Source organism: Caretta caretta, chromosome 8, assembly GCF_965140235.1.
Source record: "Caretta caretta isolate rCarCar2 chromosome 8, rCarCar1.hap1, whole genome shotgun sequence".
NCBI classification, from domain to species: domain Eukaryota; kingdom Metazoa; phylum Chordata; order Testudines; family Cheloniidae; genus Caretta; species Caretta caretta.
The window spans coordinates 85,859,768-85,872,124 of record NC_134213.1 but is presented as its reverse complement, the minus strand read 5'-3'; the positions used below and the strand labels follow the sequence as shown (position 1 = coordinate 85,872,124).

General features: G+C 43.0%; 1 protein-coding gene across 5 annotated transcripts in view; it reads right to left on the bottom strand.

Annotated features, from left to right (window-relative positions):
- ERICH3 (glutamate rich 3) overlaps nt 1-12,357 on the bottom strand; it is a 66,163-nt gene that overhangs the window by 19,766 nt on the left and 34,040 nt on the right. For 3 of the 5 annotated variants that reach the window (XM_048861457.2, XM_048861456.2, XM_048861460.2), the window contains 2 exons: nt 9,783-10,072; nt 6,729-6,965 (listed from right to left, as the gene is read on the bottom strand). In XM_048861457.2, coding sequence (XP_048717414.2) covers nt 6,729-6,965; nt 9,783-10,072 — 527 coding nt within the window. Of the gene's footprint in view, nt 1-5,679; nt 5,758-6,728; nt 6,966-9,782; nt 10,073-12,357 lie in introns of all 5 variants that reach the window. The other 2 variants (XM_048861458.2, XM_048861459.2) reach the window with 2 other exon arrangements.

Sequence of the window (12,357 nt, the reverse complement as noted above, 5' to 3'; positions counted from 1 at the left end):
CAAATTAACAAAATAGCAAAAATTCACTTAGTGACAACAGTAGCATGAAAGAGAAAACCTACAAGACTTCATTTGACAAACTTCTTTCCCCTGCACATGTAGCTTTTCAAGATCTTTTAGGATAACCATTTCAAAGTTGGGTGCCTAAAGTTAGGCACCTAACTCCATATTTGGAGACCTAAATCAGGAACCTGATTTCAAAGGTTCTGAGCACCCATTGAAATTAATGGGATCTATAGGTGTTCAGCACCTGTGAAAAGAAGGTCACTTATTTATGTGCCTAAATATGATTTCAGCAGACTACTATAGGCTACTGGTTTAAGAACACTGGCAATTGTTTCCAAAACAAAACCCACATCCCTGTTATGTTCCACATTTATCTGAAAGCAAAGAGGAAGTAAACCACTTACCAGAACTAGGAGTTCTCCAATAGTGTGCCCCAGAAAATATCCACATTTCTGGGGTATAGTGAACAGTATGCTGTGCTGTGTGATTCCAGGAGTCGTTTGAACAATAGTGTCAACATTTTAACCATGATAGCCTCTACTACATATGCCAAGCCAGAGAGTGAAAGTAGAAATGCGGAGGCTTGATAGCTCCCCCTCAGTTGCAATGCCCTGCCTGTTCAAGTGTTAACAGGACTTTTAAACACGAGAGGAGGATGGAGGGCAGGAGTGAATATGTGGCTGAAAGATAATGTAGCTGAAGAATTCATGTTACTGTGCAATAACTTAGTTTTCTCCATCATTACCTCTCCCACACACACCCCTCTCCACTCCTGGAGACTGGCTAGCAGTACCAAGTTTCATTAATGATGACAGTGGTTATTAATAATGTACATGGCACCATACCTGCAAACATGCAGAATTTTCAAGGTGGGGCATTAGCAGAGTGAACTCAGCACTTAGTGCTGTTTTGAAGGCGCTCTCTGTGTGCCCTCCCCGCCCCGTCACCTACTCCTGCAGTCTGCAAGGGGAGGCCCCAAAGCAGTGGTGGGCAACATGCGGCCGCTCAGGGTAAGCTGATTGCGAGCCACAAGACATTTTGTGGCCACAGCTTCCCCCAGCTCCCATTGGCCGGGAACAGCAAACCGCAGCCACTGGGAGCTGCAGGGGGCCGTGCCTACTGACTGTCAATGTCCGCAAAATGTCTCATGGCTCGCAATCAGCTTACCCTGATGGGCCGCATGCAGACCGCGGGCTGCTCACCACACACCACTGCTTTAAAACCTATGCCCCACTGGAGCTGTCAGGTGCTTGACATCATACCAGCCCCCCACCTTCAGTGCTCCAGGAGTACCAGTGGCAGCATTCTGCACAGATCATGTATTAATGAACAAAGAGAATGAGGGAGAAGCTCCCTGCAAGAAAACTTGGCTTCCACCCACGTCACCAGTATGACAGAATTTAGCCCATACAGAGAGACATATTCCCCTACACTGAAAATCTTCTAATGTCAGAGCAGAGAATAGCACTTGTTCTAGCGATGGGCCCTGATTCTCAGGTCTCGAGAGTTCAGCAGAACATGAGGAGGGAACACAAGAACAAAGGCAGCTGAAAGCCAGAGAGGGATTGCTGGAATGATACAGTGCTTTGTCCATGCCGCCTACGCTGGATGGGGCTGGGAGATGGTGAAATCTCTACAACAGCCAAGGAGCCCCTCTGAGCAAGGAAACCTTTAGCTGCCCATTTTGAGAAGCTTTCCAATCCCCTTTCCAGCACTCTGGTGGCATGAAATGACCACAGCATGGGGCAGGAAGTGATCCTAGGTATCCTGCCCCTAGGGGGTGGGAAGCCTGGAAGCAGAGGGCATTTGGGTGCTGCCTCCATGGGGTGGGTGCCACATGGGGGTTGGGTCCTGCCCCAAGGAGACGGGTGTCGGAGAGGGGGGGGGGAGTTCAGGTCCTGTCTTCGGTGGGATGGGAGTAGAAGAGCGAGCCTGCCCTGCACACACCCTACAGCAGCTCAGGCCCCCCGGGGCTGTCCTGGCTGCCTGCTCCAGCCCACTGACTCTCACTACAGCATGCAGGTAGCTCAAAACCTCAGTGTGTCCCCCCCCACACCACCACTCAATTTGGCCCAGCTGTCCCTCCATCATAATGGAAGGGCGGCCGGGCCATACCTGGTTAGGGAAGGGGCTCCCCGTGACTGGAGGCCCAACTTAGTGCATGTTGGTTAATCCAGGCCTGTGGGAGACAACAGGTTCAAGTGCCTCCCCTGCCTGATTCTACCCACGCGCTATTGGCTATTTTGGTCTCTTCCTCTCTCTTTCATTCTCGCTGACTTTTGTCCCAGTCTGAACAGGCAAATGTTTGCAATCTCAACCATTTTCACAGGACAGGGAAACCATTCCCTGCACACTTCTAACTGTACCCTGCATTAACCCATTGTGGATCTCCATCCTCCTATAGTGGCGGGACTACATAAAGGAGCTTATGCGTCTACTACTGTTCCCAAATTAACTGACTTGGCCCCTTAGCTAAAGAAGTAGATGCTTGTGCTTTTAGATCAAAAGGTACTGCATTCAATCCCTGCAAATGAGAGCATTGCTACAGTGCTGTAGGAAACAAATCCTGTATTAATATTAGAGGGGAATAGGATATAAAATAGATCCTTTTCTTCTCTGCTTTATATGAGTCCATGATTGCCAAGATGGCAAATATAAAATAAAAACCTCACTGAGAACTTGAATAGAATTGTATGGATGTAATTGAGAGCAGAATTTGACCCAATATGTCTTATATCTAACTACAAAAAAGTGTATTTTCTTCCATTAGCTTATAAAGCCTCTTTTTTAAACGTATTTTTAGAAGAATGTGGATTTTTTTGGTTTTCATTTCTCAGCTTTCGCTCCGATCATTTTTAGCAGTGGTCATCTACGCTGATCACAAGCAGTATCCTAGTGAATTGTCTGTTGACAGTCTGCTTTCTTGCCCATCATTCATTGCTGACAATCACAATAACTCTCAACAGGTGAGTCAGTGCCTGGGATAGTTAACAAAAACACAATAAGAAAAGTTGTCGTTCTTTTTCGATGATTAAAAACAAATCTCACCCACCATTCCTAAGCTAGATTCTTCTTTTCTTACCAGTCTCACAGCACTGTATCTTACCCATGCTAGGTGACACAAGTGTATTTATCAAATGCATCAGCTTCAATTGTTAGCCAGCAGTTCAAATTTTCCATACTTTTCACAATTTTGTAACATAATTTGTAACTTCTTGCCCTCAAGGAGCATGTGTCATCTAGGCAAAACTAAGCCTCCCAAAGAATGAAAGCTAGATAGTTAATCATGTGCAATGGAAAGGATTTACTGATGGCTTGAATTCCACTGCCACAATGTCATCTTCTATTTCATGTTGTTGAAGCAGAATCTTGTCCATTGAAAAGCTGCCTCTTTTTCAGCATTCACTTTCAATAAACACAGCCTTTCACTTCAATAGCAAAAGAGCCCTGCTTGAATGAGTTATTGCTAGCCAGCTCTCTAAGAACAAAACCCTGTGCTCAGCACACTGGAGGTAGATAAAAATGGCTAAGGATTATGATGCCAACAAAGTAAATGGATGTTAGGAGAAGATAAATCTTTCCTGTGGCAGGCTTTTAGTTCTAAGTAGAAAGAAATGTTTGAAAGCACACTGAGTTTGGGTTCCACGGTGGTGAAATCTCACAAGCTATTTTTGTGAGATTCTAGCCCACAATGATGAAAATCTCATAAGACAAACTCACTTCTGGAGATTTCTGCCATCTTGAATGGGAGAAATCTCTTTAAGGAGACCCAGTCATTCTCCAGAGACTTTGGGTGCATTGCAGCCAGAACGCAAAAGACCTTTCTGGCTTTAGATCAAGGAATTCAAATCCAGACCCGCTAGAAATCCAAGAGCTTTTGGATTCATTGTTCCAATTTGGGTCCATCTCTAGCTGTAACCAAGTGCAGTGCTATAGCCCTCTATTCACTGCTGCTAAATAAAAACTACAGGACTCTTTCAGACTTTCCACCCTCAGTATATAAATGCAGTATAACTGTAAATCTTGTCGACAAGCACATCCATGTCGACAGGGAGTGGCGAGCTAGAGCTTGAAGAGCATTTACAGCACCAACTGCCAGAAAATAAGGCTCTCTCACAAATATTTCTAACCCCTCCATCATGATGGTGCTAAACAGGCACCTTTCTTGACCAGTCTTCATGTTTCTAATGGCATCCTAATATCCTTTTCTCTTTATTTTTTAACCACAGAGAAAGAAATATTGACTCTGAGTGTGGTTCATACAGTGCGAGTACTATCCACAAAGAACAAAAGCAAACCCACTAGCTGCACTTCAGTAAAGAGTCTCGTAGCTATCTGATTAGTGTGATCACTCTGCCTAAAATAATTTCTCATTGGGGTTGTGTGAGGAAGAGATCAATTTCTAGCCCACAAAATCAGTAAGGAGCTACATTTAAAAAGCAACTGATTTTAAAATTGATCTTGGGGAAAATTCAGAGTGCATATTTATTTACATGATGCTGGGAGCTTTCCAGGAAATACACTTTCTGCTACTAAATGGTACAATTTACCCAGTTTAATTAAAAACTGCAATTAAAGCAAAGCAAATTAAAATAGTTTAAGGGATGGAATGTGAGAATTACAGAGCACATACTTTTGAAAGCATTTTGTCAATGAGAAAAGAATTTCAGGCATTTCTGAATGGCCATGCCCTTATCCTTGTGCACAACTCACAGTGAGTATTAATATACAGTAGAACCTCAGAGTTATGAACATCTCGGGAATGGAGGTCGTCCGTAACTCTGAAATGTTCATAACTCTGAACAAAGCGCAGTTCGGGCTCCAGATCCAGTAGCTTTGACACTCCAGGCCAGCTTCAGCAGCAGATGAGCTCCCTGCTCAGCCCGGCATGAGTTTGCAAGCTTGTCCCGTTCCTGACAGGCAGGGGTGTGTATGTGTGAAAACATTGTGTCTCTCTCCCATGATGGGTGGGAAGGAGTGAAAACAGCGCAGACCCCAGCTCTGCTCCCGCTCTACTGGCTCTGGCTGCCTTGGGCTGGCAGTCCCAGTGTCTTGCTATAAGTAGCTACCCCTGGGTGTGGGGTGGGGTGAGGACAGGCAGCCTAGATGTGCCTACCTTTAAGGTGCAATACAGGCACAGTATAGTATGTGAAAAATTTTTTTATTTTATTTTTTTTGGTCTCTGCTGCTGCCTGATTGGTTACTTCCAGTTTCACATGGTGTCTGGTTGACCGGTCAGTCCCTAACACTGGCGTTTGTATCTTTGAGGTTCTACTGTATTTCAAATGGTGGCATGAAACAAAGTTAATGGAAACACCTCACTACACCTTAACTATACTATGTTATCAGTGTTGCAGTATTTAATAGTCAAATAAGAAATATGTTAACTTAGGAAGAACCAAGGACCCTCACTGTTATGTTATCTATCTCTACACACACACACACTCCCTCTCTTCTGACCATAACAAAATTAATAACAGCTCAAGAAGCAACTAATTTAGTCACAAGAAAGCTGATTATGCGAGACACTGATAAGCAGAAAACAATTTTTAAAAGTGTACTGATTGTCCAGGAATCAGTAAATAAATTATTCCTGATAATCATTAGAGAAATGAAAAATTAAGATTTTTTCTGATCATTGTGGTGATTTTTATATGCAAACATGTTTCAAACCTGGTTTGAGTTTCTGTAGACTTTTAGTCTTTCTATAGAAAGCTGCAATTTTTTCCCCAAGAGCTGCTTTACCTTTGCCTATTTCACATAGAAATACAAACATGAAAGTAATGTGTACATTTAACTTGAGCAAATAGCTCACATATAAGGACTGTCAGATAGAAAGCACCTGATGTGTTAAAGACTACACATCTCATTAGAGCGGGGGTCTTAACCAAGGTCTGCTGGCCAAATTACAGCTAAAAGAACAGATCCTGAGTTGATGTAAATTGCCATAGCTCCACTGAAATCAATGGAGATCTGAACATTTACACAAGCTGAAAATCTTCCCCCAAAGTATTTAGTTTGCCTCTAAATTCCCCTAGTAGCTACATCTTCATTTCTGATCCTGAACTATTCTGCAACTTTGCTATGAGCTGTTAAATAGCTGTTGCATTGCATTCCAGAGTTGACTGTATTTCTACATGGGGTGTGAAGTGATTCTTCTGTGTCCCTTAGCGGTTATATACATCAGAGGAATATTGCTGGGTATAATTAATATTTGAGATTCTCAGATGAAAGACACTATGGCAGTGTAAAGTGTTACAGTGCTGTGACATGGCTAATAATATGCCCTTCTTTCTTTCTCCTTGCCCATGTTGTGCAGTAAGGTTAATGTGCAGACCAGAGCTGGATTAACTGAATGGATGGAGCGGGGAGGGATGAAGGGTCTTGAGAATCAGGAATATTGCAGCTAAGATGGAAGAGAGTTGGCCTGTGTTCTTCACTTCTGGTTAGCTCCACAGCATGCTGTTGCAGAGCTAGATTATCTGTGGGACAGCCCGGCAAACCTGCGGGGGAGACTGGATCCATAGCTTTCTAGGGGGTTGTGCTACGGATTGTGTCAAGGATATTTTGTGATGGATGATGCCCTAAGTGTCACTTTCATGACATAGTGTAATGTGTAGCTCAACATAAATGCAGGCTAGATGTACACAACAGGGCATACATAAAATGTAAAACACAGATCAGGTCAAGAACCCTGCACCATGGTAAGAAAAACAACTAACCTTGTTTATCTTCCCCTGAGTCACTGTTTGAGTATCCATCACTTTCTTCTTTCTCGCTGTCAGAGGCCTGTAGTGCCTTCTGTGATGAGCTTTTACTCTCCTTTTCATGGTCTAAATTATCTTTTTCATCATCTGAGGGTGACTTTGACATTCCATTCATCTGATCATCGGCCTGTCCTTCTTCATTAACTTTCTCATCTGATTTCTCTTCATCTGCTTCAAAATCTTCATCATACTCTGAAATAAAAGAAGACTTCTAGCGTGAGATAGAAAATGGAATTCATAACTACTTAAAGTTCTTATTAACCAGAGAAAGGTTAACTCCCATTAACCCTCTTTTACCGTTGCATTTCCTCACCTCTTTTTACAATAAGTGAATATATGAGGCCACAGGAGGGATTGTAAAAGTACATTACCTCAAAAAACAAATCATTTTCTTTATACCTAGAGTAACAGAAATGGAACAAAGCTACTCAATGATCTAGCAGGTGTCATTCAAGTGTAAAGAATAAAATAAACAAAGATAGGTCAGATAGACAAATGCAGGAATAACATATAAAGGGAAGAGATCCCCATTATAGAAAAAACTTGCTGCAAGGAAAATTAATTTAAGTAACAGATAAAGCATCAGTAGGACAATATATTCTGTGGGAAGTAAGCAAAAAGTGGACTGACAAGGCTAATTAACAGATTGGTATCCTACAAAATTAATTATTCAGACTCAGCCAAAGGACGCTGCAGAGGAATGCTCTGATTATTGCACAGTTCTAATATATTCATTTGGTTACAGGGTGAATTCCTAGCTCCATTGACTCTAATGTCAAAACTCCTATTTTGACTTCAGTGGGAACAGGATTTCAACCCAAGTCTCTTACTGAGAATTTGATTAAGAACATTTGACAACATCAGGGCTTTGTGTGTAATTCAAAATTGAAATCATGTGTGTATTAGAAAATGTTCTCCACTCCACCCAGAAATAGACTAATTATATTCCCACAAACCAGAACATACCTAAATCCCTTTCACAATAAAATATTTACATTGCAACCATTAATTTGCTGCACAGTCTGCAGAGAGGCAACAAAACTGTATCATGAAAGAGAATTGTCACATCAGACACGCTCCAGCTGTCCCTCGGGGCGATAATTTCTCACCTTTCAAATTTAATTGTTCACCTCTTTTTCTTGTTGAAGTGACAAAATGCCAAAGAGAGAAAGGAAGAGTACCTGATGTGGAACCAATTAGGCAAATAAACAATTTCTCCAAAATGAGAATTAAGAAAATGATTAGATTTATTTTCTACATTCAAAGCAATTGAGATTCCAGCTGCCTCTGAGGTGGCAAGCCTTCTCAGTAATTGTCAGAGAGGTGTCCACCCCCTGCAGGGAAAAAGGCATGGCTAATCACAAAAACATATCCCTAGTGCCGAATGAGAAAGTTTTGTGTGGGTGCAGAAAATTCATGAAAATGAGGACAGGAGTAGAAAGTGGGAAAATATTTATGGAGAAATGATATATTATGAAAAAGGCTTCTCTTAAATAAGTAAATGAATAAACAGGAGATGCTAACAATTTCTGTATTGACAGATAGATGGAAAAGGCATTGGTGGTTATATGGTACAAGAAAACTGCAAGCTTAAAAACAAGAAAGGACTATAACCAAGAGGTGAACAGATTTATTTCACTCCATATAGGCAGCTTTTAGTGCTATAGCCCCAGTAGGAAAGATAGAATGAGGATATACTGTATTCAAGACATGAACTTCTGTGTTAGATTTGACCTTAGAAAGGAGATACTATAAATCTAAGCAGAACAAGAATGACCCTGAAAGTCAGTGCTGATCACAAATGCAAAGAATGAATGAACTATGCAACTAAAAATTATCATCTACTGCAGATAGATCCTCCACTCCTGCCCCATCGCCATCCTTCTATAAACCCTCAACCCCTCCATCCCCCTCCCCATCCTTCTATAAACCCCCAGCCCCACTGCTCCTGCCCCTCCTTCTATAAATCCCCACCGCTCCTGCCCCCTCCCCAGCCTTCTATAAACCCCCAGCCCCACCGTTTCTGCCCATTCCCCATCCTTCTATGAACTCCCAACCCTCCACTTCTTCCCCTTCCCCCATCCTTCCATAAACTCCCAACCTCTCCGCTTCTTCCCCTTCCTTCTATAGCCCCTCCACTCCTGCCTCATCTTTCTATACACCCCCTAAACCCTCCACTCCTGCCATGTCCCCATTCTGTTCCTCTACACCCACCTCAAGCCTCAGCTCCTGACCACCACCCCCTGTTCTGCTCATATCCTCCACCATCTCCCACCCCTGGGCTGCTACCCCTTCTCCTCCTTTGTGTCTGCTCCCTCTCTCTTCCCCTCCCATCACCAGCTCCTGTTCCCCTCCCCCTCTGTTGCATCTCCACTGTCTTCGGTCTCCCTCCTCATCCCCCACATCTCCTGTCCCCCTCTCCCACTCAGCTCCTATATATCCCATGGCTCCTGCAACCTTAACTATAGGCATTGTTACCTCTGCACTGCCTATGCTCTCGCTCTCTCCTCCCTCCCCCTGCCCCTCTCTCTCACACACACACACACTTCTTAAATCTCTGTTCTTCATTACCAGAGTAATCTGGAGTGGGGAAATTCCTACTGTGCCAGAGTAAACTGTCTCTACACGAAGAGTTTGTATCAATGCACTTACACTGGTTGCTAAAGTCACAGTGTAAACAAGACCTTAAACTTAGATTATGAAAGATTTTGAAATCATATTTGCTCTTGTTACTTTCTGTAGCCCAGTACCACACTGAGTGCATTCAGACCCTGTGGTGCAAGTCACAAACACACTGCAAGAGTCAGCCCTTGCCCTAAAAGCATCCAGTCCAAACAGACAAAACAGACATAGGCTGCGAAGTGGAAAAGAGGCAAAGGGACTCGCTCGAGGTCAGCGGCTGAGCTGGGAATAGAGCCCAGGTCTCCTGATTAGCAGTGCTATGCCCTCTCCATTAGACAATTCTGCCTCCCCGTTTGTGTTCCTTAACTGGGATTTTTGATACTGTACCATCTTTACTAGCATTTTCCTGGTCATCTTCAGACTCATTCTCTGGTCCTTCTTGTGTTTCTTCTTCTCTTTCCTCCCTTCCAATTTCCACTGCAGGCTCCTGACCCTCTCCATGAGCTGATGAAATTTCAACAGTTGAGTGTTTGGTCGCCTCTTGCTCGACGCTGCCCTCACTTGGCTCATTGTGCTCTTCATCCTTCATCAAATCCTCTTGCTTTTCTCCATAGTCTTCTTTCATCTTTTTCTTTGGAGGAGAGGGTTTTTTGTCCAGGCCCATTGCAATAATACACCTAACAAAAACAACACGGGAGACTTGGAAACTACACATTTTTCCTTTGGCGAAAAATGGAAGGGTATGAAGCATAACCTGCCACATGCCTAGTGAGTTAAAAATAAAATTAAATACATTGTCCTATGCCTCAGGTTCACCACCTATAAATGTGGGACAATACCATTTACCCACCTCTGTAAAGCACTTTGGAGCAAATCCTGGTCCTGCTGTACCATACAGTACTGCATCATTACTGCTACTGCACAAAGCTACTCTCCAGGACTTTCACTGCACTGCAGCAGTGTCCACACAGGATGTTACTGTCATGCTGCTGTAGATTCACACCCTGGCTTGCCGTGCAGCTACTTGCTGTGTAGACAAGCCCCCAAATTGCATATTTAAAGCTGCACTTTGGCCAACAGGCAATGGGCTGAACAGAGATCCAGGACCAGGTCGCTGAGAGACAGAACGCTCCCTACTTGCTTCACTCTTTAACACCCCTGACCATTGCAGCTGCCAATATAACTTTTAAGTGTAGACCAAGCCCAATTCATCCTGTTCTCCCTCTCTCTAGTTTTTTTAAAAAACAATTCTTAATGCTGCTTTAACCTTCACCAACAAACCCTGCTTCCTCACCTGCCTCCCCCCATTGAAAGATTTCTTAGGTCATAGAAGGTGGTGTTTGCTTTCAGAATTCTGGTACAACCCAGGAACTTTTGCACATGTACTATGGATCCTGGGGATGTTTTGGGGCCTGATCTACACATAAAACATAGATCAAACTAGTTACATCACTTAGCGGTGTGAAAAATTCACACCCCTGAGAGATGTAGTTAAGATGACCTAAGGCCCAGTACAGACACTGCAAGCAATTCTTCAGTCAACTTAGCTACCACGTCTCAAGCAGGTGGATTAACTACAGCTATGGGAAAAAAAACCCTTCGGTCATTGTAGCAAGTGCCTACATTACATCACCACAATGGCACAGTGCCGTAGTGCCAACGTAGCGTCTGTAGTGTAGACATTACCCAAAGACTCTGCCAAGGCCTAGTGAAGAATGAAAACCCCACTCTGCTTATTCCTTTTTCTTTCCTCGAGAGAACTGTGCTAGGGATGATCCCTCTCCCTTACTCTCAGCTGTTCTCCCCATAACCATGAACCCCTTCCTATACCTTTCATTTCCTTCCTAGAACACTATGACCTATCCAACTGCTCTTCTTACATAAAGCTTTAATATAGCAATCCCTCATGCTAACCCTTTCTACTGCTGCTTCTAACCTGCTGTGATGTATCCTAGAGACTTCCAAAGCTAGATTTTCAGAAACTGACTTCCAATTTTGTGGGCACAAAATATAGGTGTGAATAACTGTGTTAGGCATTCTGTCCTCTCAGTTATTAGCGCCCATAATTTCCTAAAGGTCATTGAGATATTGGAGTTCCTATGTGCAGGTGCATAGCTATCTAGAGCTTCAAACCTACAATGAGCTCTGCATAGACTAACCCCAGCATCCAGACAGAACCTATTGTGGAATCAGGGGCAAAGTCACTAAGGGCTTGACCGAAAACCCATGGAAATCAATGGGAACCCTCACTGAGCATGGGGTCAGGCCCTGAATCTGTGGACGCAAAATTATTTGTGCTCACAATTTTGCCCCTCCAAACATACAGGGGTAAAGCAGGACTTTATGGAATGTGACTTGTTGGGGGCATGAAAATAGAGTGGTCACTGCTGGGAAAGGAACCTTATAAAAGGGGATCTTTAGGTCAATAGCTAGATTTGGGTGGCTGGTGGAAGAGAAAAGAATTTCATTAATCATTGGGTTTTTCCAATATGAAATAATCTGAACCATTTCTCCAGGCTTATATCATTTTAGATAAAGGTAATTCACTTTCTTCTCCACACACGTGCACACAGAAAGGCTGAGATTTAAGCTACTTTGGATATTTACTGAAACAGTACCTCCATCCCTAATTCAGCTGCTTTTCACTCCTCAGAAAACCTTATCACAGCAACTATAACATAACATTTACATAAATCATGTAAATATTAGTGTGAAGTGGAAAGACATGGAATTTTTCCTCAGAATTTAGTGCTTATCTAAAAGGTTAGTTGGGCTGTATGGGGGATTCCCCTTTCTCCACCTCCCCCGCCTCATCCAACTGTTTATTGTTGTTTTAAAAATATTTTATGAAAAGAATAAAAATTATACATGGCAGCAGCAGTTCTACTGTGTGACACTGCCTTGAAAATCCAGCAGACAGATTTTATTTTTTTTATTAAAACTGAAGTTTCTTGGCGTACGC